This window comes from Protopterus annectens, chromosome 1.part0 (assembly GCF_019279795.1).
Source record: "Protopterus annectens isolate FY-2018-M chromosome 1.part0, PAN1.0, whole genome shotgun sequence".
Lineage (NCBI taxonomy): Eukaryota > Metazoa > Chordata > Ceratodontiformes > Protopteridae > Protopterus > Protopterus annectens.
In genome coordinates, this window is record NC_056725.1 from 515987719 (window position 1) to 516012799 (window position 25081).

General features: G+C 42.9%; 1 protein-coding gene across 1 annotated transcript in view; it reads right to left on the reverse strand.

Moving 5' to 3' along the window:
• ABCC10 (ATP binding cassette subfamily C member 10) overlaps positions 1–25081 on the reverse strand; it is a 1243619-nt gene that overhangs the window by 5532 nt on the left and 1213006 nt on the right. Inside the window, exon 22 of the mRNA XM_044061090.1 lies at positions 11876–11988. Within this exon, the coding sequence (XP_043917025.1) occupies positions 11876–11988 (113 nt within the window). The remainder of the gene's footprint in view (positions 1–11875; positions 11989–25081) is intronic.

The window sequence follows — 25081 nt, forward strand, 5'->3', positions numbered from 1 at the left end:
CCGATTAAGCCTCCGAGGAAGAAGGGGCTCCCTCTGGGGGTGGCTGAGACACTGGTGCTCGACGCTTTTGTGTAGTCATAGGTGCAGAAGAGGACAACGGGCCTTTATGGGAGGGAGAAGTTGCTTCTGCTGAAGTAGTTGTCTGGGAAGACAATACCTTCCTCATAAGGTCGAAGGCCCCTGGACCCCGAGCCAAGGAATCCCCCGGTTCTGAAGAATGCGGAGGAATCGCCGACGCAGAAGCCAAGGGCACCGACCCCGAGGACGGAGCCGAAGTGATCCGTGCCGAGGTGCTGAGAGGGAGAGTCGGCACCGAAACATCGGTTCGACTCTCGGTCCCGGAACCAAGGATAGATCGATGGCTCCACGAGTCCGGTAGTGGTTCAGACGGAGTCGAGGTCAACGGTGCCGACCGAGAAAGAGACGGTTCCGGCACCAAGGGCTCCACTATCACCAGATCAACGTCTCCTGGCTCCGAGGGCTGAGTAGGCCTCGGAGGAGGACCAGATGGAGATAAAGGAAGGCCTTCGAGTCTCGACACTAACTGAGAGGAGACTGCAATGAGTTTGGACAGGGCCGTGTTCTCCATTAGCTTCTGCACCACATGATCTACGTCGGTGTCGGAGAGGGGCCTGGAAGATCGTGTCGAAGGAATTGAGGACGGTGCCGGCCTCAAAAGAGCAGGAGGTGGAATCTCCATCACCAGTTCCAAGACTCGAGGCTCGGTGACAGACAGTAGCTCGACACTCGGCCCCGAAGTCTGTGGAACCAGTGAACGAACTTTAAAAGAAGAACTTGGAGCCGATGACATGGGCTCCGAAGTCCTCGAGTCCTTCGAGGATTTAGAAGTCTGGTCTGACTTGTCTAAAGCCTCTTGGAAGGTAGGCTTCAACAGACCTCTGTCCATAAGCTTCCTGCACCTATCTGTCATGACCCTTCCACTAAAGGAATGACATATGGAACAGTCTTCCTGAAGATGGAGAGGGCCAAGACAGTAGACACAGGAGCTATGATTGTCAGTGACAGACATCTTCTGTCCGCACTGACATCTCTTAAAACCTGATTTAACCTTGTCTGACATTCTGTAAGAAGGAAAATAAGTAAGGTATTGTAGATTGTCAAGAAACTCTGTCAAATTAGTGAAAAGTCACAGCAGTAATATATCAAGTATCCAAATCCGAGTTTTTAGTAGGTGGGGTAGGGCTTAGGTAACCTAAACTAAATATAAATGTATAAATACACTACATATAGCCGAAAAGAAGACCAGACCATACATACACACACACACACTAAACAAAGTCTATAATCCTAAGAGTTTTCAAGAAAAAAATCTTTGAAAAACTTTAGCTTATCTGTCCAAGTTGGCTCAGAGCATTTCAGAATGATGCGATCGGTTGCAGCGGCAAACTAGATCTGAGGTAAAAGCAGAGGGAATTGTGGGAGGTAGGTTGGTCTCGAGCTTCTTCTGGATGCAAAGCTTTGCTAAGCGGCCGACTAGGAGCCGAGGATCGGCTCCGACACCCATGTGTAAGAACAAACGGCGAGATTGAACACTCTCACATCAACAGTTAAAAGGGGTACTTGCCATAACAAAGCATCTTTTAGATGGGTGCATCATCATTAAGCTCTATTCCCTTGTGCTGATTCAGTCCATAATTTTAGTGAAGAGATTCAACCCACCCCCAGTTCTTTCAACATTAGCCCTTAAAACAGATATAAAAAAAGAGAGAAACTACTAAGAAGATTGAGCCAAAGCCACTCTCAATGTAAAAGCCATAATGGAGAGTTTGAAGGAAGGGATGGCTTGCAGCAGCAAGGGCACACACACACACACACACACACACACACACACACACACACACACACACACACACACACACACACACACACAATGAAGGAATATATGAGACCAAACATTTAAGACTGCTGACTCAAAGGAGACCAAGTCACATTCAGAGTGCTTGGAAAATGTGTGGACCTAGACAGTGCTGCACATACCTTTTCCAAAGGGACATTTTGAAACAAGGTACTTGAGGTAATCACAGATCTGGAGGAATGGACCTTGGGTGCATAAGGAAGCATCCTTTCACACTTGACATTCTTGCCTGTCCACTGTAAAGGAAAAATAAAAAAAACTGGCCATCTGTGAGCTAAGTGAAATGGAAGGATAAAATCCTTGCCATGATGCAGGTGACCCGAGCTCAACTAGCAGCCTGGGTGCTTGAAGAAGCCATCAGAAGAGAATGGTAGTAAGCAGCTACTACTGATCTGCCCATTTTTGGAGGAGACAGGTGGCTGTGGCTCACCACTTAGGTGATACCAAAAGGGAGTACTAGGTGTTCAAACTGGAGTATGAACCTGTGGGCACATGCTGCCAATGTGCATATGCATGTAGCTCAGGGGGCATGCAGAGGCAAGGTCCGCAAGGCTTGCTTTAGCTATAGAGCTTGTAAAGCCTGCTGTGAGGTTGAGGGATGCTCCAAGGGGGATGGAAGTCAGCCTGCTCCTTACCATTAGACTCTCATCACAACAGAAATGAATAAGATGATGAGACACCCAGGCAGGAACAAATGGATTGAAGGATTCTCTCCGTGCCCAAGGATACCTCTCAACTCCCTCCCCCATGAGATAAAATGGGTAAAGAGAGTGCAGCCATCAGGCAGGTCCAGTGAGGCATAACAATAAATAAATAAATACAAAACAGCTGGTTATCCTTTTGCAAGAAGGATGCTCCCCAGGAATTACATCTTAACCACCTTTTTACTTCCATGTTAAGTATAATGTGATTCTTTTGAGTGAAATACTCCATCACAATCACCCAAAGACATATATACTGTTTTAAAACCAAAATGCATAGCAAATCTGGGAAAGACAGCAGGATAAGTGCAGACAACATCCTTGTCTTTACATAAAATCAAGTAAGGGGACTGAAATTAAACAGCCTGAAATTCCAAGACCCTACCAGATGAAATAAGGGCCAAAACACTGGAATTTTTCAAGGCAGTAACTTCAGTTTGGTTGTGTGAGCTCTCTCAACACGACTTTTTCCTAACAAAAAAACTGAGGTTCAGTGGAGGAGAGAAATCCCAGAGAGGTGACCTTAACAGAAATGTACCCCTCAAGAACATTTTGCACACATGTAGCAAGGCCAAATGCTTCCTTGCACTGCCTTCATGAATGTTAGAAATGGTAGAAAAATGAACTTTTAACTGCAGAATAGCTAAAGCTCTGAGTGAAAGTGTGTGGAAGTACTCAAAGACGAGCACCAGTTCAGCCTGTCTCCACTATGAAGGATAACACAACCACCACTTTTCTGCTGGGACGTGAATATGGGGGTGGACAGACTTCTGGATTAGAACTGGGAAACAAGGCTCTCTAGTTGTAAATTTGTCTAAATCTTCACTAAGTACAGTGCATGTGACCTTAGTGAATAAAGTGCTAACATTCATCCCAGCCCTTAAATCTCGATTAAGTAAATTTACCTTAGATATAAAATATTTTGGCAGAAACATAACTCTTAAGAATATGTTTGGTCAACACAATAGAGAGGAAGGGTCCTACTATGTTCAAGAAACCTAGTACCTTTGTACCACCTTTTCATCCAGTGGTTGAGATGTTTACATGTATGTGTGAGACTGATGTAGCCAACATGAGACATGGGAACAACCATAAAAGCTTCTTACAGAAGAAAAATGAGCACTGGATGAGTTGATGCACAATGATGCCATTGTTATTAAGCCAGTTGATAAGGCAGGGGCATTGTTGTTCTAGATGCAGATGACTATCATATGAGAATGGCTGAAATGCTCAGTGATACGTGTACCTATCTGAAAATACCAAAATGGGAGGTTAAGAAAATCATCCAGAAGGTAAAATATCCTTACCATAATTTGCGTATGATGAGGATTATCAGTCAGGACCTCTGTGAATAGCTTGTGGTCAAACATCCTGTGACACCTACAATCAATAGCCTGCCCAAGATACACAAGGATAAGCAAAACCCACCCCTACGCCTGATTGTCTCTGGGGGTGGATGGCTCACAGAACCAGCTTCTATTTATGTGGAGCATCAACTAAATAAAGTTTTACCCAAAGCTGTTACTGTACTAAAAGGCACTTCACAGTTTTTAGATGCTCTGCATTGTTGTGTACAAACAGTGAACGATACCATGGATCTTATAATGGCTACCATGGATGTTAAAAATCTACTTACAGTAATCCCTAATGATCATGGCATTGAAGCTACTAGAGAATTTTTAAGACAGAGTGATGTTCTTGATGGCAACACTGCTCTCCAGGCGTGTCTACTTTTGGATATTATACTTGGTAATAAATTCTTCTTGTATGGCTGTGAGCAATGTTGGCAGAAATGGGGAGTAGCAATGGGCACTTCATGTGTCAACAGATAGTCCAATATAGTGATGGCCCAATGGTATTCTGACTACATTTTCAAAGCCAAGAATATATGGAGGGATAATACTGTTTATTATGGACAATTCGTTGACGGCATTTTTCTCCTGTGGTGTGGCAGTGATGATAAACATTCTTGCTTTGTTGAGTACATAGCAAGTACCATCACTTTTTTGCAATTTGATGTCTACAGATCCACTTGAGTAATTGAGTTTTAGATATAACATTATTATTGGATGATCAAGGAAGATTTAATACATGGATACATAAAAAGGACTGTTGGAAGAACCACCTTCTGCACAAGACAAGTATGCATTCTGCACATGTATACCCGCACATTAGCAAGGAGCAGTTACTTTGCACCTCTAGATTATGCACTGATGAAGTATATATGAAGGAAACTGAACAATTAGTGAAATGTTTTCATGTTCATGGCTATAGACAACAAAAAGTCCAACAGGGACTCAAGCCCACTATGAATATGCAAAGAACAAGAGGATGTCCTTATTTTTCAGAGAATAATACACCAGAAGTAATCTGTCCCATACCACAGGAAGACAACAGTAATAAAAGTGGCTTAAGATGTCTGCTTACATATAGCAGTCTTCTCTCTTTTGGCTGTTCCCTTTATGGGTTGCGACAGTGGATCATCTGTTTCCATTTCTTCCTGTCCTCTGCATATTGCTCTGTCACACCAACCACCTGCATGTCCTCTCTCACCACATCCATAAACCTTATCTTAGGCCTTCCTCTTTTCTTCTTACCTAGCAGCTCCATCCTTAGCATCCTTTACCCAATATACCCAGCATCCCCCCTCAACACATGACCAAACCAACGCAATCTTGCCTCTCTGACTTTGTCTCCAAACCATCCAACCTGAGCTGACCCTCTAATATACTGATTCCTAATCCTGTCCATCCTTGTCAAACCCAGTGCAAATCTTAACATCTTTAACTCTACCACTTCCAGCTCTGACTCCTGCCTTTTTGTCAATGCCACCGTCTCCAACCCATACAACATAGCTAGTCTCACTACCCTCTTGTAGACCTTCCCTTTCACTCTTACTGGTACCCGTCTGTCACAAATCACTCCAGACACTCTTCTCCACCCATTCCACCCTGTCTATACTCTCTTCTTCACCTCTCTTCCACACTCACCATTACTCTGAACTGTTGATCCCAAGTACTTAAACACATCCAACTTTGCCAACTCTACTCCCTGCATCCTCACCATTCTTCTATCCTCCCTCTCATTCACACGCACATATTATGTCTTAGTCCTGCTGACCTTAATTCCTCTCCTCTCTAGAGCATACCTCCACCTCTCCAGGGTCTCCTCAACCTGGTCCCTACTCTCAGTACAGATCATAATGTCATCTGCAAACATCATAGTCCATGGGGCCTCCTGTCTGATCTTGTCTGTTAACCTGTCCATCACCACTGCAAATAAGAAAGGGCTCAGAGCTGATGTAATCCCATCTCCACCTTAAACGCATCAGTCATTCCCACTGCAGACTTCACCACTGTCACACGACTATCATACATATCCTGTACCACACTTACATACTTCTCTGCCACTCCTGACTTCCTCATACAATACCACAACTCCTCTCTAGGCACCCTGTCATATGCTTTCTCCAAGTCCACAAAGACACAATGTAACTCCTTCTGACCTTCTCTATATTTCCTCATCAACATTCTCAGAGCAAAGATTGCATCTGTAGTGCTCTTTCCCGGCATGAAACCATACTGCTGATCACTAATCATCACCTCCCTTCTTAACCTAGCTTCCACTACTCTTTCCCATAACTTCAAGCTGTGACTGATTAGTTTTATCCCTCTGTAGTTACTACAGCTCTGCACATCACCCTTATTCTTAAAAATAGGTACCAAAACACTTTTTCTCCACTCCTCAGGCATCCTCTGACTTTCCAAGATTTCATTAAACAATCCGGTTAAAAACTCCACTGCCATTTCTCCTAAGCACCTCCATGCTTCCACTGGTATGTCATCTGGACCAACAGCCTTTCCATTCTTCACCCTTTTCATAGCTGTCATTACTTCCCCCTTGCTAATCTGTTTCACTTCCTGATTCACTATCCCCACATCATCCAAACTTCTCTCTCTCTCATTCTCTTCATTCATCAGCCCTCAAAGTACTCTTTCCATCTGCTCAACACACTCTCCTCACTTGTGAGTATGTTTCCCTCACTATCCTTTATCACCCTTACCTGCTGCACCTTTCCCAGCTCGGTCACTCTGTCTAGCTAATTGGTACAGGTCCTTTTCTCCCTCTTTAGTGTCCAACCTTTCATACAACTCTCCATATGCCTTATCCTTTGCCTTCGCCACCTCTCTCTTTGCCATGCTCCTCATCTCCTTATACTCCTGTCTACTTTCTTCATCTCTCTGACAATCCCACTTCCTCTTTGCCAGACACTTCATCTGTATACTCTCCTGTACTTCCTCATTCCACCACCAGGCCTCCTTGTCCTCCTTCCTCTGTCCAGCTGCCACACCAAGCACCTTTCTAGCTGTCTCCCTTACCATCTCTGCTGTAGTTACCCAGCTATTCGGTAACTCTTCACTGCCCCCCAGTGCCTGTTTTAATTTTTCCCTGAACTCCACCTCACAATCACCCTTTTTCAACTTCCACCATTTGATCCTCGGCACTGGTCTCACACTTGTCCTCCTCTTCTTGATCACCAACATCATCCTACAGACCACCATTCTATGCTGCCTAACTACACTTTCCCCTGTCACCACTTTACAGTCTCCAGTCTCCTTCAGACTGGCCCTCCTGCATAGGATATAATCCACCTGTGTGCATCTTCCTCCACTCTTGTAGGTCACCCTATGCTCCTCCCTCTTCTTAAAATATGTATACACCACAGCCATGTCCATCCTTTTCACAAAATCCACTACCATCTGACCTTCTACATTCCTCTCCTTAACATCATACCTGCCCTTCACTTCCTCATCCCCTCTGTTCCCTTCCCCAACATGCCCATTTAAATCCACTCCAATCACCAGTCTCTCACCCTTGGGTACACTCACCCCCACTTCATCCAACCCACTCCAAAATTTTTCTTTCTCATCCATTGCACACTTAACTTGCAGAGCATATGCACTAACAATATTCATCATTACACCATCAGTTTCCAGCTTCATAAACATCACTCTGTCTGACACTCTTTTCACCTCCAAAACACTCTTGGCATACTGTTCTTTCAGGATAACCCCTACCCCATTTCTCCTCCCATTCAGACCATGATAGAACAATTTGAACCCGCCTCCTATACACCTAGCTTTACTCCCCTTCCATCTGGTCTCTTGCACACACAATACATCAACCTTCCTTCTCTCCATCATATCAGCTAGCTCTCTCCCTATACTAATCATACTGTCAACATTCAAAGTTCCTACCCTCACTACTACACTCCTAACCTTCCTCCTCTCTTTCTGCTTTCAGGCATGCCTTCCCCCTCTTCTTCTCCTTCGGTCAACAGTAGCCCAATTTCCGCCAGCACCCTGTTGGCTAACATTACTGGTGGTGGTCGTTGTTAACCTGGGCCTCGACCGATCCGGTATGGAAAGCTGTATTGTTGTCCACATATGTTATTTGGCAGATAGTTTACACCGGATGCCCTTCCTGATGCAACCCTGCCCATTTATCTGAGCTTGGGACCGGCACAAAGAAATGCTCTGGTTTGTGCATCCCCAGTGGCTGGGTTCTGCTTACATATAGCAGTGATCTCTCAAATTTTGTGAGATTATTAAGAAGAACTGACGCATACTAACAATGGATGACAAAATAAAGGACATAGTGGGTGAAGTTCCAAGGTTTTGCTTTAAACATAAGATGAATTTGAAGAGACTTCTCTGTTACAAGTATGGGGTTCCATCAAAGAAAACAACCTTGTAATGGGACTTTTCCCAGCAGGAAATGCAGGGCATATGATTCAATTAAAAGTAGTAACTCTTAGACATCCTGTTACTAAAAGGTTATATCAGCTGAAAAACCTATGCAGATTGTGAAACCAAAAATATTGTTTATGTAGCTACTTGGACCCTCTGTAATGGATTGTTTTGTTGTTAAGACTAATCGGCAGTTCAAAGATAGAATTCTATGTCACCACAGTTACATTAGACTAGGAAGGGACACCAGTGTTTTGTCTAAACATATCCAAGAGAATTCACAACACAGATTTATATTTATGGCATTAGAATTAGTACATGATAATCTTCAGGGTGGTGATTTATATAATAAAACAGAGGTTTTGGAGAGCTGACGGATTACTTTTTTGTAGGCCAATGGGCTCCCTGGATTGAATGGGATAATTCCCTTGAAGCCATTGTTGAAAGTGTGGAAATTTCCTAGATAAAATTTAAATTGTAATTGGTTGCTTTTTGCTTCAAAGGGGAGGAACACTGGCACTAATGCGGTATTTGATGAAAGGGGAGCAGACTTCCTAGATTAATTTTAATTGGTTTCTCTTTGCTTTAAAGGGGAGGAGTACTGGCAGTAATGCAGGATCTTATGAAGGCCCTATGAGTTGAAAGCGCTTATCCCTGTTCCTATGCCTGTGCTGTTTTTATGCCGTTTTATTAGTTAATAAATGTTTCTCTGTGGAGGCCTAGCTCTGCTTGTTTTCTAAATATTTTTGTTTGGTTGAGCAGCCTTTAGTGATTGGGAGTTTATATATTTTTACAGATCAATTCAGAGATCTGTGGTAGGTCTTGGTCAGTCTGACTGCAGTGAACAGACTCTGGGAATCATTGTACTATAAGATACCACTGTATAATGTCATTTGAAGGTGTTTATGGAGGATCATGGAGACCATGCCTCTCAGAGACAATGAGCTGAAGACTCTTTCCTGCTTGCATTGTGCAGTTTGAACTGCTTGTCTTGATGAACAAATGTCTCTGAATCTGACCTGCAGAAGTAAGAAAATCTCACATCCTGACCATCTAGGAGACATGTCAAGAACAGGAATATCTGTAAATTTTGGGAGTATGTAGAGAGTTTGGTCTCTGGTCCAGATATAACTGGGGTTATCATAAGTGACAAGCAGCCGCTCTCCAAGTAAGGGAACAATCAGATGGAGGATTCTGAGATATGTGGCACTACCACCACAATGCAGCTGCGGAAGTCTATAAGGCTGAAGAAAGACCAGTGGGGACAGTCCAGAATGGGAAGAAATGGGTTCCTCCTCACAGGCATTGAACCTTTCATTATTTCTACTCCTTTTGATGTGAAGCAAATACTTTGGAAGACTGATGAACACACTGAGTTTCCTTTGCTAAAGAAAGGCATTAAGGAAAGAAATGTGACCACAAAGAATTCTAATTTGCTAAGAAAGAGGTTCAGGCAGCTGAGATTCAAAATTGTTCTAAGGTCCTCTGACTTTTAGATAACCAAAAAGAACATGAAATAACATTCAGTGACCATGATGACTTCTGACACACAAAGGCTGTTGCTTGCTTGCAGGAAAAAATGTCATTCCAAAATAAATTCATTATGTAAATACTACCATAAGTTTTCAAGCCACTAAAAATATTGTACATTCTCAACTACTGGTTAAACTCTAAGGGATAAGAATCTTGCTAAACTGCAGAAACATATTTCTCAGAAAAAATCCAAAAAATACTGTGCATAAAGTAGCATAATGCATACTGTGTCCATAAGTTATTATTATATTACCATTTGTTAAACAATAATGATGATAAACTATTACCTGAACCCTTTTGTGTTTTAGTGCTGTGATTACTCATTGCAATAATTCAGCTCAGTTCTGTTTTATAATGCAAAGTGTACTGTATAAGAACTACTAAAGCAGTATACGATTATACACTGCATTACCTGAACCCATTCGATTTTTAAAACACAAATCACACATGACATATAAAATCTATACTGTGGTTACATACTGCATTCCATGAACCCATGTGTTACGATCAGTGCTGACAAACAGATATTCTGCTCTTTCACTGCAATGAGTGACTAAACCTTACGTAATGTACCAGCAATGTAACACACAACCCACTGTGGGTATTCTGTTTTCTCTGTGCACACAGACTGCAACATCTATCATACACTACACAACCATCATACAATACTACACAGTATGCACACTAAGTTGTCATTTCAATACAAACTGACCACAAAAAAGATAAAAGTGCCACAATAGCACAAAGTACAATGGTGGCATTTTATTCTCTTTAGCGTATTTCCCCACAGATCCAGGTGTTAAAGCAGCTACAAGGTTTACAGAACAATAATACACATTGCTGATGCCAGTGATCACATGACAAAGTGTTCTACATCAGTACCTAACACATTACACACACAGATTTTGTTGGCTGTACACCCTGTGTGGCATTATCTTGAGCTTCAGTTTTCTCCCACATCCAAATGATGCGAGTGTCGTTCTTGGTGAAGTGAGGATTCTCCATATAACTCGTACGTATGTCTGCACTGTATGTGTGTCTCTGTATGTTGCAACGTACCAGCATCCCATCTAGGACTAGCTCTCTGTCTTGGGCCTATTACTTGCCAGAACAGACTCCAGCTCCTCAGTGACCATGAATATGCTAAAGTGAGCATCAGTGAACAAACAGCTGTACAAAAGATAACTCCAAGACACAAAATGCAAGGTGGGCATTCTTTTGTTTTTATTTCTTCCTCTCCCTCTCTCTTATTCAGTTTGAGGCAGCTTCAATATAAAAATGCGTGATATCAGTACAACAGGATATCAACCACTGACAACCAAAAGAAGTGCAGTGACGCTGTTCCTTCTTACAGCTACCATTAATGAACACCAAGTACACCATAGGTAAACCAGTAAAAAGCTACTGAACAGGTAAAACAGTAGGAAACTACTGATTAGGTAAATCTGTAGGAAGCTTCTTAACAGTTTGATGTGGCTATTCTGTTCTCTTTTCCTACAACAGATTACTGACTAAAATAGTATCACTGCAGGAAATATGTAAAGGCATCAACTGCCCTTCTCGCAGTGGCTACATATAAACAAATGGTACAGCAAACATCAAATGAACACCCCCAGCTGCATGTCCCATATTACCTTCCCCTAACTATACAGTAATATTATCATTTGGTTTTACTTACTCTTCTCAGGTCATGGCTGAAAAGGGTCAGTGAGAAGTCCATCAACCAAGTTAATAAACAGAAATAAACATGTACATAGTTGTTCTCAGTAAAAAGAAATAAAGATTCTTGTTCTTGTCTCTAAACTCAAACCAAAAAGGGTTATGGCATCTGGCCTACTAAAAATATATTCCTAACCACCATCGCTGATGCAAGTAAAACAGAAAGGCATGAAAGCAAAAGTGGAAATAATGCCAAGATGAAGTATTAAAAAGGGTCCCTGCCGACAGATGTTACCTGTGTGCAATTGTCAATACAGTTTTCAGTCAGGTCCAAGGGATATGAATCCAGATGTTACCTGTGTGCAATTGTCAGTACAGTTTTGTCCGCAAATTTCTCTCGGATTGTCTGCTGAAGAAGCTGATCAGTCTTCTGGTCCACACTGGCCGTGGCTTCATCAATGCATAAAATCTAAAAGAAAAGTCAACAAGGTTAACATGGACAAAGAGAAAACCACACATTTACATATTCTTATGTCAAATCAATGATGCTTTTAAAATGTTTTATTTATGTAAAAAATTAGCAGGAATAGCAAACTAAGCAGCATGCTCAATTCAAGATGGATACTAAGGGAGGTGGAAAGGAGTCGGTAACAAAGGTGAAACCTGGAATCACTGTATATATATATATATATATATATATATATATATATATATAAATAATATAATTCGATATATTAACATAGTTTCAAGTCTTCAGCGCCTTCACAAGAAGGGTTTAAACTTCAGGTCAGACAAGGACAAAATACCTGAGAAAGCAGTATGAATGAAAAACTCCAGGAGTGAAGGCACTGTTATTTACAAGGCAACACTGCTTGAAATGTTACTTTACCATTTGTCAAAAAAATGTGTGCTCACAGGCCTGTTATTAGTTCTCCTTAAACATTCTTAACTTAAGGGGTCTGAAAAGCAAATTATGCTTCTTATGTACCTGAAAAGGGATAATTGTTTACAAGGGGTTACCTGGTTAACAAATGTATAAAATTAAAAAAATAATCTCATGAGGCAACATTACAAACCAGTTAAGGAACTAACCAACCTAAAGGTCTGATTCACAATCAGGTTGCATAGCAAGCAATGGTGAGGTTAGTGGCCATGTCCAGAATTGTGCAGATTCATAGAAAAGTGTTGTGCAGCAGTAAAGTGACTGGTGAGGTGTACCATATTATGTATGCAAATGACTGCATCCCAAGCAAATGAAGAAGTGCACCCAAAAGAGGAAGAAAAGATATGGAAATGTGTACAATCAAAACAATGTCACTATTCAGTCACATGTGGGGGATTTTGCTCATCATGTTTTGCAGCTCTACAAAAGGTTAGAGTCCATAGAAAACGAGCATCAGACAACAATACTGCTTAGTATCATGGAAGGACTACCACAGCTATGTCTTCTTCTACTTGGTGTAGCCATCTCCCATCATTCTGTGTAACACCATGGTGGTTGGGGGCAATAAAAGCAATACAGACAATGGACTACCTATCATAGTTTGAACATTCAGGAGACTGTTGATCAGTTCCGTATTGATCAGGACATTGTATGGATCTTGGTATACATGCACAACCAACAAAAAGGTCCACAAGAATGCATGGCCTTCTTATTCATATGGAAACGTTATATGTATCATTCACTGTCCTAGCTAATGGGAGCTTTCAGAGATCAAACAGGGACATGTTAGGTATGTAACATGCATCAGCTTCAAGAACACTTAATGTGGTCCTTGATGTTATGCTTCTGTGTATCTTTTTCTAAGGACAACAGAGGACAGTGCCACTATTATGCATGGCTTCAATGACAATGCACAAATTCCTGAAGTACTAAATATTACAGATTGTACACAAGGAAAAAAAGGCCCCACCTGCTCCACAAACACAAAGGCATGACAACATGAAAGACTAACATTCCATGAACTACCAGTTAATGTGCAATGCACAGGGTATTATTATCAATGTGCTGCACAGCATCCATACAGCTCCCATTATTTTTACATACGGCCAACATTCTCACCTCACACATCATCTGCAACTCCACTTCCTAAAAGCTGACTTTCCAATGGGCCATCTAGTTAGAAACTGCAGGCACTTGGTACAGAATAGAAGTGTACAGCTACACAGTGTGGTGTGTGTGTGTGTGTGTGTGTGTGTGTGTGTGTGTGTGTGTGTGTGTGTGTGTGTGTGTGTGTGTGTGTGTGTGTGTGTGTGTGTGTGTGTGTGTGTGTGTGTGTACATATTTTAACCTCCCAAACATATGCCTATTGTGTGTTGCAGGTGATGCTGAAAACCATCTTGCTTATGACACCCAAACACGATCAGAACAGGTTGCCAAACACCAACACAACACTATACTTGTGGAGACGCACAACATCATTAAATGGGCATTTGGCCTGCTGAAGCTTGATTTCAGTACCTTGACATGTCTGGTGGGGCACTGGAGTACTCCTTTGCTACAGCATGCAATTTAGTTGCAGCCTGTGCCGTTCTACAGAACATCACAATGAGGAAACAAATGGGACAGAGCCATGGTATTGTTGTGTTAAGACCAGGCCAACACATAACAGGCACAGAAAATGCCACAAGATTATCTGTGGAGGACAGTGAGTCAGAATGTGAGGAGGTATGTGCCAGACAACATCCCACTCAGATGGAAATGGGCAAAACATACAGTTTGTACCAACCAATGGGAGATGGAATAATGGTTAAAGCGTTTACCTCAAAGTCAAATGATAAAGGGCTTGAGTCTCACCTTTGAAAGGGAAGCTGAATAGGCTTAAAATAGCCCAAAAGGACAGCTAGCCTAGTACTTGCCTATGAACCTAAGCAGCACATTCAAAGAGTGACATCAGGGCTAGAAATATGGGCCATAACAGTGGCACACAGAACAAACGTGATGCATGCTGTTTTAATGACACTTTGTGCTAGGCAGCACATAACAGGAGGGTCACATTGTGCATCAGATATTGTCATATTACTACAAAGGACTGAGGGTGTAGTGGATCACTGTCATCATGTGTACAGCTGCCAAACAACACAAAGACACACAGCTTTCAAAACAAAATGGGTAGGGGAACATGTCACAGAAGGTGGACATTAGGATTTCATGGCATGGAAACTACTCTGTCAATGATCACACAGTCCTGCAACAAGGATGGGGTGCATACCTCTCAACTGTCCAGACTTTCACAAAATGTCCAGATTTTTGTCTCTTATTTTTGGTCTGCTCCTCATAAAATATGTGTTTTATTGGCAAATCATTGAGGACTGAAGTCACTAAACAATGACATACATTTGACTTTCAGACTTCCTATCTTTCAGAAAATGTGTGCTAATTCAAAACCTGCTATTCTAGAAAACTTTCTATGTTTATAAAAACAACATTTAAAATTTGTTCCTAATTTTGGGCTTTTGTCCTCCTATTATTTTTGGCTTTGTCCAGATTTCTAGTGCTTAGAGGCTGAGAGGTATGATGCGATGTCACTATGTGATTGATTACCTGCCACCACTACTTTTGTACTGGGTGACAAGACAGTCCCTCCTGTGATTGAGATGGTGTGCTACCAGAATAAAGTCTGCCAGCATCCAGGTATGTTCCCCACCTGGCCATGGGTAATTGCGACAGAACTCCAAATCTCACACATGGCAGTGGTAATGGAAATGGTGTGTGGTGAGTTAAATGCATTCCCTGAAATTACCTTATTGTAGTGCAGTATTGTTAAGTAGGTGGCACATGTATTGTGACACCTCTTGAGAGGTGCATAGTATCAAGTCACATGCCTACAGCTTTTCAATTTTAATGTTCTAGTATGTCTGATTTTGTACCGTATGTTCACTGTTATGCAATGTGCAACAAAGTATCTAGGCTATAAGTACCGAGTGCTTTTACCCTTGTTGTTTAACTCACTGCCTTGTGTCCTGGATAATGGGTGGTAAAGAATATGAATGCTTACCTGGTTAACACAGAAATAAAATTTGTGGGAAGGTTGACATAATGGTTAAGGTCTTAACCTCTCGGTAAAAAGGCACAGGGTTTGATTCTGATCTCTGATTATGGGATAGGCCTGTAATAGTCTGCAGACTGATAACCTAGTATTTACCCATGAATCATAAACCCATGAACAAAGAGTTATACAAGGGAGCAAAGAAAGCCAATAGCAGAAATTGTGAAACTAAACAAAAGGGATGGGCTAGTACAAAAATGTTGACAACTGGCATGCTAAATTAATGCTTTTGCTCAGAACGTAAGAAGGAAAAGTCATCACTTTCAGCCAGTAAGGGAGGTGGGGGATCGATCTCAGCCTATCCAAAGAAAAAGGCTCCAAATTCCATAAATAAACAAACAAACAAATACCAATTGCAAGCCAATGAGGCCAGAAGGAATTCAACCAAAAACTTCTACTAAACTAAGAGACCTGATAATATCTTTAATTTTTTAACAATTTGTAGGAGGAGCTAAAAGAGTAACATAGGTCTCACTGTGGTCATTCCTCCAGTCATTGACTGGTTTGTCTCTTATATCACAGGACAATATATCAAATAACAGGATAAATCTCCAAAGGTAAAAAGATTATTGCAAAACACTCACTGTTACGTTAACGATAATTTTACTAGAAGTTCCTAGGTTGTTATTAGGCTAATGACCACCAGTACCCTTACAAGCTCTGCACACCAAACCCATTTGGATCCAGAGTATCATAGGCATCTGGAGGGGGGCTTGTTAACAGGGAGGTAACTAAGGGATTTGTGTGTGTGTGTGTGTGTGGGGGGGGTGTTAGCTAGGATAATGCCTTTCTTATTGATGGCCTCTGTCCATAATGGACATGGGGCCAGACTGGAGGTAAATTTATGATTTCCCATCCAGTTGTCAAGATGTTTTGAATAGAGTCACGGATAAACTCTGTTTTATATGGATGGGGAAGCCTATTCTATAATGCAGGGATCCTTTGGGACATATATGTCTCTCTCTAGCATATTCTGTTTATATTATAAGCGAACTTCAGATCCCTGGATCTAGTGTTTCTGGTGTTGTTTGTTTTATGCATATGCAACATAACCACATCAGGGTTGGGTCTGAGAAAACCCTGTAAACCAGGCAAAGACCCCATCTCAGCAACCTGTAGGAAACTGAATACAGACACGAAGCCTTTAGATGATCAGTGTAGAACAGGGTATTCATGCCCCAAATTCTCCTGTTCAGAAACCTTTGTTGGCATTCCAACTGCTTCAAGTGTCTGGTTAGGTACATCCCTGGGGGCAATGTACTCAATGATGGATCCGATGGGCCAAGTACAGTGGTACTTTAACTTCCATGGAACTGAATGCCATATCCTTACTTGTTAGCTGGGTGATCAAAGGCCAGATTGCTGTCTACATATATTCCCAGATCCCTTCCTACTGGGTTGACTCCTAGGGATGTTTTATTGATGGAGTAATTAACTTTTGTTGACAGTTTCCCAAAGAGCATTATAATGTATTTTTTGGCATTGTGTTTTCAGCCATGGCTTTGGCACCAACCATTTGTCTGTGTTACCCCCTCTTGCAAGATGTTGGAGTCTTGGGGTGAATAAGCAACAGCTCCCAATTTAGTCATCTGTGACCTTGGTGAACTAGAGGCCTTGAACTTTAGTCTTGACTTTCGTGAAGTAGATGACAAACAGGAGCAGGCCCAGCACAGAGCTGTGGAGTACTCTGTTGGTGACCGGACTCTTAGTGGAGGTGGTCTCACCAATCCTGACTTCTTGGGTGATGTCTGTGAGCCAGCTAGCAATCCAGCTTGCTCTGTAGGGGTTTATGCCTAGCTCAGAGAGTTTGCCAACAATTCCTGAGAGTGGTATTGCTAGGACAGGATATGCAGTATGCACTGTTTTACCCTCATCTGTTGTCTTGGTGACCCTCTGAAAGAAGTCTACCATGTTAAGTAGGCATGACCTTCCCTAACAATGCCAAATTGGGATGGTGTCTATAGATTGCCAATGTCCTTGTTTATCATTTCCATGAATTTTTTGTTCCATGGTTTTGCATATTCGGCTGGTTAGACTGATGGGTCAGTAGCTCAGTGGGTTGGTTGATGGACCACTGTTGTGAAGGGGAATGACTGCTGCAGTCCTCCATTCACTTGGAATGTAGGCTGTTTTGAGGTTATAGTTGAACAGTGCCTCAAGTGATCCAGACAGTCCATGCTTTAGGCTATTCAGGAGGCAACTGAGGATGTCACTGGGACCCATAGAGGCTGTGTTCTTGGCTTTAGTGAAAGCTGCCAGCACTATAGTTGGGGAAGTATGTTGAAAGGAATTTCACCTAGAGAAGCTACTAACTAGCTATATAGAAAAGTAATAAAACAGCAATCAGAAGGTAATGATTGTCCAACAAATTTAACACACAATGAAGTTGTCTGAAAAGGACTAGTGCACTGGGAAGAAAGGAGAGAAATTTATTTAAGGAAAAAGGCCTAAGCTGGAGTGGGGGGCTAGACAGGAAAAAGTCAAATTATGACTAAAATCTGCTACAAAAAAGGAAAAATACACAGAGCTATCAGAAAAAAATTCTGAAGAAAAAAATACTTATCTGTTCAAGAAGACAAAAAAATTTCAAACTCTCTAGTTGCTCAAGCTATCCAAGATCTGTGGAACCTGTAAAAGTTGCAACAAGATCTGGAAGCAACAAAAGCAGCACAGATTATGGGGCTAGAGGAGGAGGAGATCTAGTTTGCCAGACAGTTCAAGAGCTGCTCATGAAGAAAGTACCTGTGATGACCCTCCACACTATTTCAGTGTATAGACTGGATCAGTGCAGCCACAGCAGCTGTTCCATCTTACTAAATTCATGAATTTGATTTTGGTACAATGTACGGTGTGGCAATGCATGCCTGAGATGCAAAGGGATCTTTTTCCTCACTATTCTGTCAGTGCAAAGAAAAAGAAAAAACAGAAGAGATGAGTGGACCGATTTAAGGATACTTCTCATAACACATTCTGAGGGAAATGTGGGCTGGTCCTAAGGAAAGTACAGTTTTGTTAGTCACCAACATATTCCTCTTATGGGTTTGGAAAATCTCCAGCTTTCTAACCCTTGCAGGCAGAGCTGCCACTCAAAAAGGAACTTCTACAGCTGGAATATGGGTTCCTCAATTACTGCATCAGCCTCAGTAATCTCTCCACACTTCAAACCACATCAGTCATCAGGTTCATTAACCTCTCACCAAGGAAAGATCACCACTATGCCACACTGAAAAAAGCCAATGGCTATCCATGCCAAACAGACTTACGCTCCTACTAGAAACCTTGATTTTGAAACATTATGACATGGAGACATTCCATACCTTTGCAAACAGACTGTTTGAAAGACCCTTTCTGCTAAATAGTCTAAGGTATCTGTCAATGTCTAATCAAAACATGGAGACACCACAAACAAATGTAAGCTGTCTGAAAGACTTCTTTCTCTGTCTTGGCTCCCAAAATATGGGGAGCCATTCCAAACTGTATAACATTCATAACCTCTTAACACATTTCAACCTGAAACTTCCTCTTCAAACATATACAATGCAAATGCTCCCTAAATGGGGACACACATGAATGCCTCTCATGCAGTCTTAAAACCTACTGTTAAACTCACACTCAGCAATCATCTTTACCCATGTTAAGAATATTCTTATTACTCACTGTTTTCTACCCTACATTTCTTCTCCAGGACCCTTAAATCCTCATTTCTACCATGTTCCCTTCTACAACCTCTAAACATACCCAACACTCTTTCCACATTGTAGTTATGTGAACAACAGTTTATCTACTGACTGAACACTATACACAGAGAGAAACACTGCAGTGGTTATAGAACTGTGACAGCATTTTGTAACATTCTGCTCACCTTTTGTTAGAATTCCATTGGATCTACGTCTGTAAGCCACACTGTGATGATTCTGTACATACTGTATATATTTAAAAGTGATACCATTTGTGTATTCTGTTTCCTTGATGCTGTTTTTGCTCTTCATCAAAACATTTGATTTCATTTTGTCTATGTCTCCTTTCCCTAGGCTGATCCTGAAAATGGTTTGGATGGACCAGAGCTCTATCTTACTTAACAGATACATACATATATAAAGTGAGAAAAACAGGGAAGTACTTTCTCTTTTCTCAGTACAGAGTCATGGAAATGGTATTTCTATAACAAGTAGTACTACAGGAAGGGTACCTGCTTATAAGATTGGTCAGTTACTTATCCAATTCTACTTTATCTAAACTGCTTGCTCTGAATTGCATGAGCTTCCTCTTAGCTGTGCTGATGCCTGAATACCATTGCAATGATTAGTGCAAGCTTATACTGAACATATAACCAATCCAAGTAACTTAAGGGTCACAAAACTAACATGCAGAAGTCTGTAAGGTAGCAAGACCATAGTAATTCATCTGGCAACATTCCAGTTATAGGTCATGTCATAGCTGAACACACAAATGCTCCTCTCACCATCTAATCAAAAACAGGGTAACAGTTAGTCGCCACTCACGTGCCAAGACACAGAATAGTTGTGTAAGATCTTACCATACAATAGATGTCCTTCTCTTCCAAGTTGCAGTATTCCAAACTCTTGGGTTTTCATTGCTTGCTACCCGAACGTCCGGCCAGTATACAAAAGCTTGTAGTCACTGCTAGGTATGTAAGACATTGGCCTAGGGAGCATGGGCCATAAAAGTGACATCTGCATGTACCTTTCCTCAGAACTGAAAGCCCCAGTTGGACCCCAGTCCCAAGATAGTTGTATAGGCTCTGTACAATCCAAGAAGAGACAATTCAAACTGAGAGAAGGGAGTAAGGTGGGAGGGAATGAATACTGTAACAATGAAGAGAGGGACATCTATAATTATGGTAAGATTTTACACAACTATTCTGTCCTGTTCTCATGTTGCAGTATTCCAAACTTCTAGCTGAGTGCCAAAGCTCACAGGGAAGAAGAGGGTGGTGGTATGGAGCAACTCTCCACAAATCTATGCAGGATTGCCCTAGCAAACCCTGCTCTGGATCTGGAGACATGATACAACCTGTAGTGTTTAGTGAAGGTATGGGCAGATGACCAGGTAGCTGCCTCCAGAATAGAAGCAGTGTTCAATCATTTGAAGACGACCCCAGATGAAGCCATGACTCTAGTGGAGTGGGCTTTAATTTTGGATTTGAGCTGTTTCCCATGGAATGTGTAGGAAAAGGATATAGCTTTGGAGATCCACAGAGAAATTGCCTGCTTTGTCACTGTCTTGCCCAAGGCTCTGGAGTGGAAGGAGACAAACAGTTGGTCTGATTTCCCAATGGCCTTAGTCTTGTGAAGGTAAAATCTAAGTTGTCTGTGAACATGAAGGGAATGTAAGACACTCTCTCCGTCATTTTGAGGATGAGGGAAAACATGGGCAGGTGAATACCCTGATTTATGTATAACTCATTGACCACCTTGGGCATAAAGGAGGGGTTGGTCCTCAGGGTCGCTCTATCTTTGGTGAAGACGGGGAAGGGAGCTGTTGCCATGAGGTCCTGGAGTTCTGACACTCTTCTGGCTGAAGTCAGGGCCACAAGGAGTACAGTTTTCCAGGTACAATGTTTCAGAAATGCCTTGGAATCTGGTTCAAAGGGGGCAATGGTGAGTTTCTCTAGAATGTAATTCAGATCCCATGGAGGGGGGTCCTGGCTCCTGGAGGTCTGAGGTGTAGTACTCCCTTAAGGAATAACTTTGAATGGAGATGGGAGGCTAGAGGAGGATCAAGAGGCAGGCAGGCCGAAATAGCAGCAAGGTGTGCTTTGAGAAAGGAATATGCCAACCCTGCTTGCACAAGTTCACACAGATAGGACAGCACTAAGGGTACCTCATTTTGCAAAGGGTCTAGCTGTCTTTGTTGACACCACATGGAGAACCTCTTCCATTTAGACAAATAAGATCTTCTGGTATTAGGATTCCTGGCCCCCTGCAGGACTGTGAGCATGTCTTCAGTGTAAAGGTACCTAGGAGGGATCAGAATTCTATCACTCACAGGGTTAGATTCACAGATTCCAGGTGAGGATGGATCAGGGATCCCTTTTCTTGTGTGAGAAGATTCACTCTGTAAAGTAACTTGTGGTGATTGCCCCTGGCTAAATGCAGAAGGAGGGAGGACCAATGCTGTCTTGGCCAAAAGGGAGTCACCAGCAAGATTTTTGGTTTGTCCTGCTGTATCTTCAGCTGGACTTTTTGAAGTAATGGGAAGAAGGGAATGCATACGGAAACATCCTCTTTGATAAGATGGAGAAGGCATCCACTGCCCTTGTTAAGGGGCTGTGCTGCATGGTGAAAAACAGTCATAGTTGTCTGTTCAGGGGGGAGATAAACAGATCTATTTGAGGTGTACCCACCTGTGGACAATGTCCAGAAACACATCCCTGTAAAGCAACCATTTGTGGGATTGTGACATGGACCTGCTCAAGGTGACTGCCTGAATCTTCTGAGCTGAAGGGACAATAACTGCCTGCATGGAGATTCCGTGTTGGGCTGCCAGGTCCCAGGCCTGGACAGCAAGTCTGCAAAGCAAATAGGATTTGGTTCCACCCTGTTTGTTCACATACCAAAGAACTGTAATATTGGCTGTGAACAATTTCAGGGGTCCTTGTTTTAGGGCATGAAGTAAGGCTGTCAGGGCAAATATGACTGCTCTTATTTCCCTGATGTTGAAGTGTTCCCGGCTGAAGGTGTGGGACCAGGTACCCTGCACTTTTAGGCTGCCCAGAGTAGTCCCCCAGCCCAGATCTGAGGCATCTGTGTACATCTCCTGGACAGGGGGAAGGGGTTTCAGTGGAAGCGCCGGGTTGAGCATAACCTGGTTTAACCACCACAGAATCTTCTTCCTCAGACAAGGGAGGAAGGGAGGTGACGAAGTCCAACAGGTGTGAGTGTTGGGTCCATATGGACTTGCGGTACCATTGCAATTTTCTCATGTGGAATTTTGCCAGAGGTAGCATGGGAATAGTCAAGGCCATGTAACTCAGCAGCCTGAGGCATTGTCTGGCTGTCAAAGTAGTGGCTTTGAGGATGGTGGCCAGGTGTTGGGTCAGGGTTTCCACTTTCTGGGGTGGGAGGAATGCCCTCATAACATCTATCCTTATTCTCCACCCTAGGAAAATCTGACTCTGGGAAGGGCACAGGTTGGACCAGGGAAAGTTTATGTTGAAACCCAGAGCCTGCAGGAGGGAGCTGACTTTATGGAGCTGGTTCTGCAGGGATCTGGAGCATTCTGCCTGAATCAGGAGGCCGACCAGGTATGGAAAAATTTGGATGCCCTGTACCCTGCAGCAGGCCACCATAGGAGCCAGGCATTTGGTGAAGACCCTTGAAGCAGTAGTCTTTCCAAAGGGCAAATCCTGAGAACTGAAAATCTGAGGAACCAGCAGCAAAATGCAGAAATTTCCTGTACCTGGGCCTTATAGGTATGTGGAGGTAGGTGTCCTTTACGTCCAAAATGGATAGAAATCCCGAGTTATCAGTAACGTAAAAAGGGTTTGAAGAGTAAGCATGTAAAATATGGGGACCTGCAAGAACAGGTTGAGGTGAGAGAGATCCAGGATAGGTCTCCAGAGTCCATCCTTCCTGGGCACCAGGAAGTCTTGAATACAACCCCTTTCCTTTTTCCGCCCGAGGAACTGGTTGCATGGTTCCTTGAGAAAGGAGGCTGTCTATGACTGTCTGGAAAAGGTGGATTTGGTCTTTGGGTGGCTGGGGGATCCCTCTGGGAGAGAGGAGAATGACTCAAGACATAAAATAGCCCTTTTCTATGATGGACAGGACCCACCTGCCTGAGGTAATGAATTGCCAAAGGGGCAGACAGTGGGAGAGCCTTAGGGACAGGGGAATGGAGTCTGTGGTTGGAGACAGTGAAGGCAGGTAGTCACAAGCTACCTGCCTTACCCTGAAAGGGAGTTTTCTGGCTAGGAGTTTGAGCAGACTTAGAAGGGGTCTGCTGTTTCCTTGCACCTTTTCTGCCTCTAGCATGGGAAGCTGGAGCAGAGTGTTTCCAAATGAACTGTGTCTTTGATGGATAGTTCCTATGAAGTTTGGAAATGGGGAAAACGAACAAGTGTTTTAAGAGCTTGCAGCTCCTCCCCTTTCTGTCGAAGGGCCTTAAATAGCTCAGCCACTTAAGATCCAAAAAGGACATTGTTATCCATGGGTGCATCCATTAATTTTGCCCTAATGACAACGGGTAAGGGCTGAAGCCTTAACCAAGAATATCATCTTAGGACTGAAGCTAAGACAGCTGATCTTGCAGAGGCTTCTGCAGTATCACAGCTGCAACGAATAGAATGCCTAGTGGCTTGTGATGAGAGATTAATGACGCTAAAAATTTGAGCCTTGGAAGGTGAGTCTGGAAGGACAGCTAAGAGTTTGGTGACCTCGGTCAAAAGTGCTAATGCATACTTGGACATGCGTGTCTGATAATTTACTGCTCTGAAGGCCAGGATAGAGGATGTGTAGACTTTCTTACCAAGGTGCTCCATGGCTTTACTGTCCTTGTCAGTGGGGAGGACTGAGGTAGAAATAATTTAGACAGCTACTGTCCTTGTCAGTAGGAAGGACTGAGGTAGATGGCAATAATTTGGATGGCTTGTTTGTGGAGACAGAGACAGTGGCAGGGTCAGCTACAGGGCATTTGATCAGAAATTTTGCCCCTTCAAGGACCTTGTAGACCATGTCAGGCCTTCTGGGAGCAGGTGGTTGGGAATCAGGGTTAACTGAGGCAGCATTGAAAGCATCCAAGACAGCTGGTAATATTGCGGGGTTTGCAGAAGGAGCAGGGGTGTCCATCTGCAAGAGCTCATAATATCTTTTTTGTACCTCAGACATTTCAGAGGAAACCCACTTAAAACAAATTCCCTCATTTTGGAAATTGTCTCCCCAAAGGTGAGGTCAAAAAAATTCCCTCATTTTGGAAATTGTCTCCCCAAAGGTGAGGTCCTCTGCTGGAGAATCAGCATCTACAGATTCATCTTGTGCAGAAGCACATCCAAGAGGAGAAGGCATCTGGGAGACATAGGAGAGGAAATCCTCAGAAGAGGAATCTGAGGAATCCTCAGCTTCAGGTAGGATGACATCCTCAACCTGAGGCCTGAGATTGATAGGAGGAGGACTGGCCTGTGGGTATCCAGGCATGGCAGGCGTCAGGGCCATAAAGGCATTAAATAGGCTCTGTGAAAAAGCCTGCCAATCTGGTTAGCTTTCAAGAGAGGGGATGAGATGTTGGATTTATTTCTCAATGAAGGCCTAGGAGGCGTAAGCTCTGAAGAAGGCCTAGTGTCTGAAGAAGGCCTATGTTCAGTGGACTGAGAAGCAGAGGAAAGAACTGTCTGGGCAGCTGTAGGAACCTGTGGTTCACCCTCGACATCACAAGGCAAAGTCTGTAAACCTTCCCCAGATGTGCCTTTTGCTCTAGGTTCTGCAGCATCCCGAAGGGTACTCACTATACCTGCTTCAGCGTTCCTCCAGGCGAACGTTGGCCACAGGAGGGACA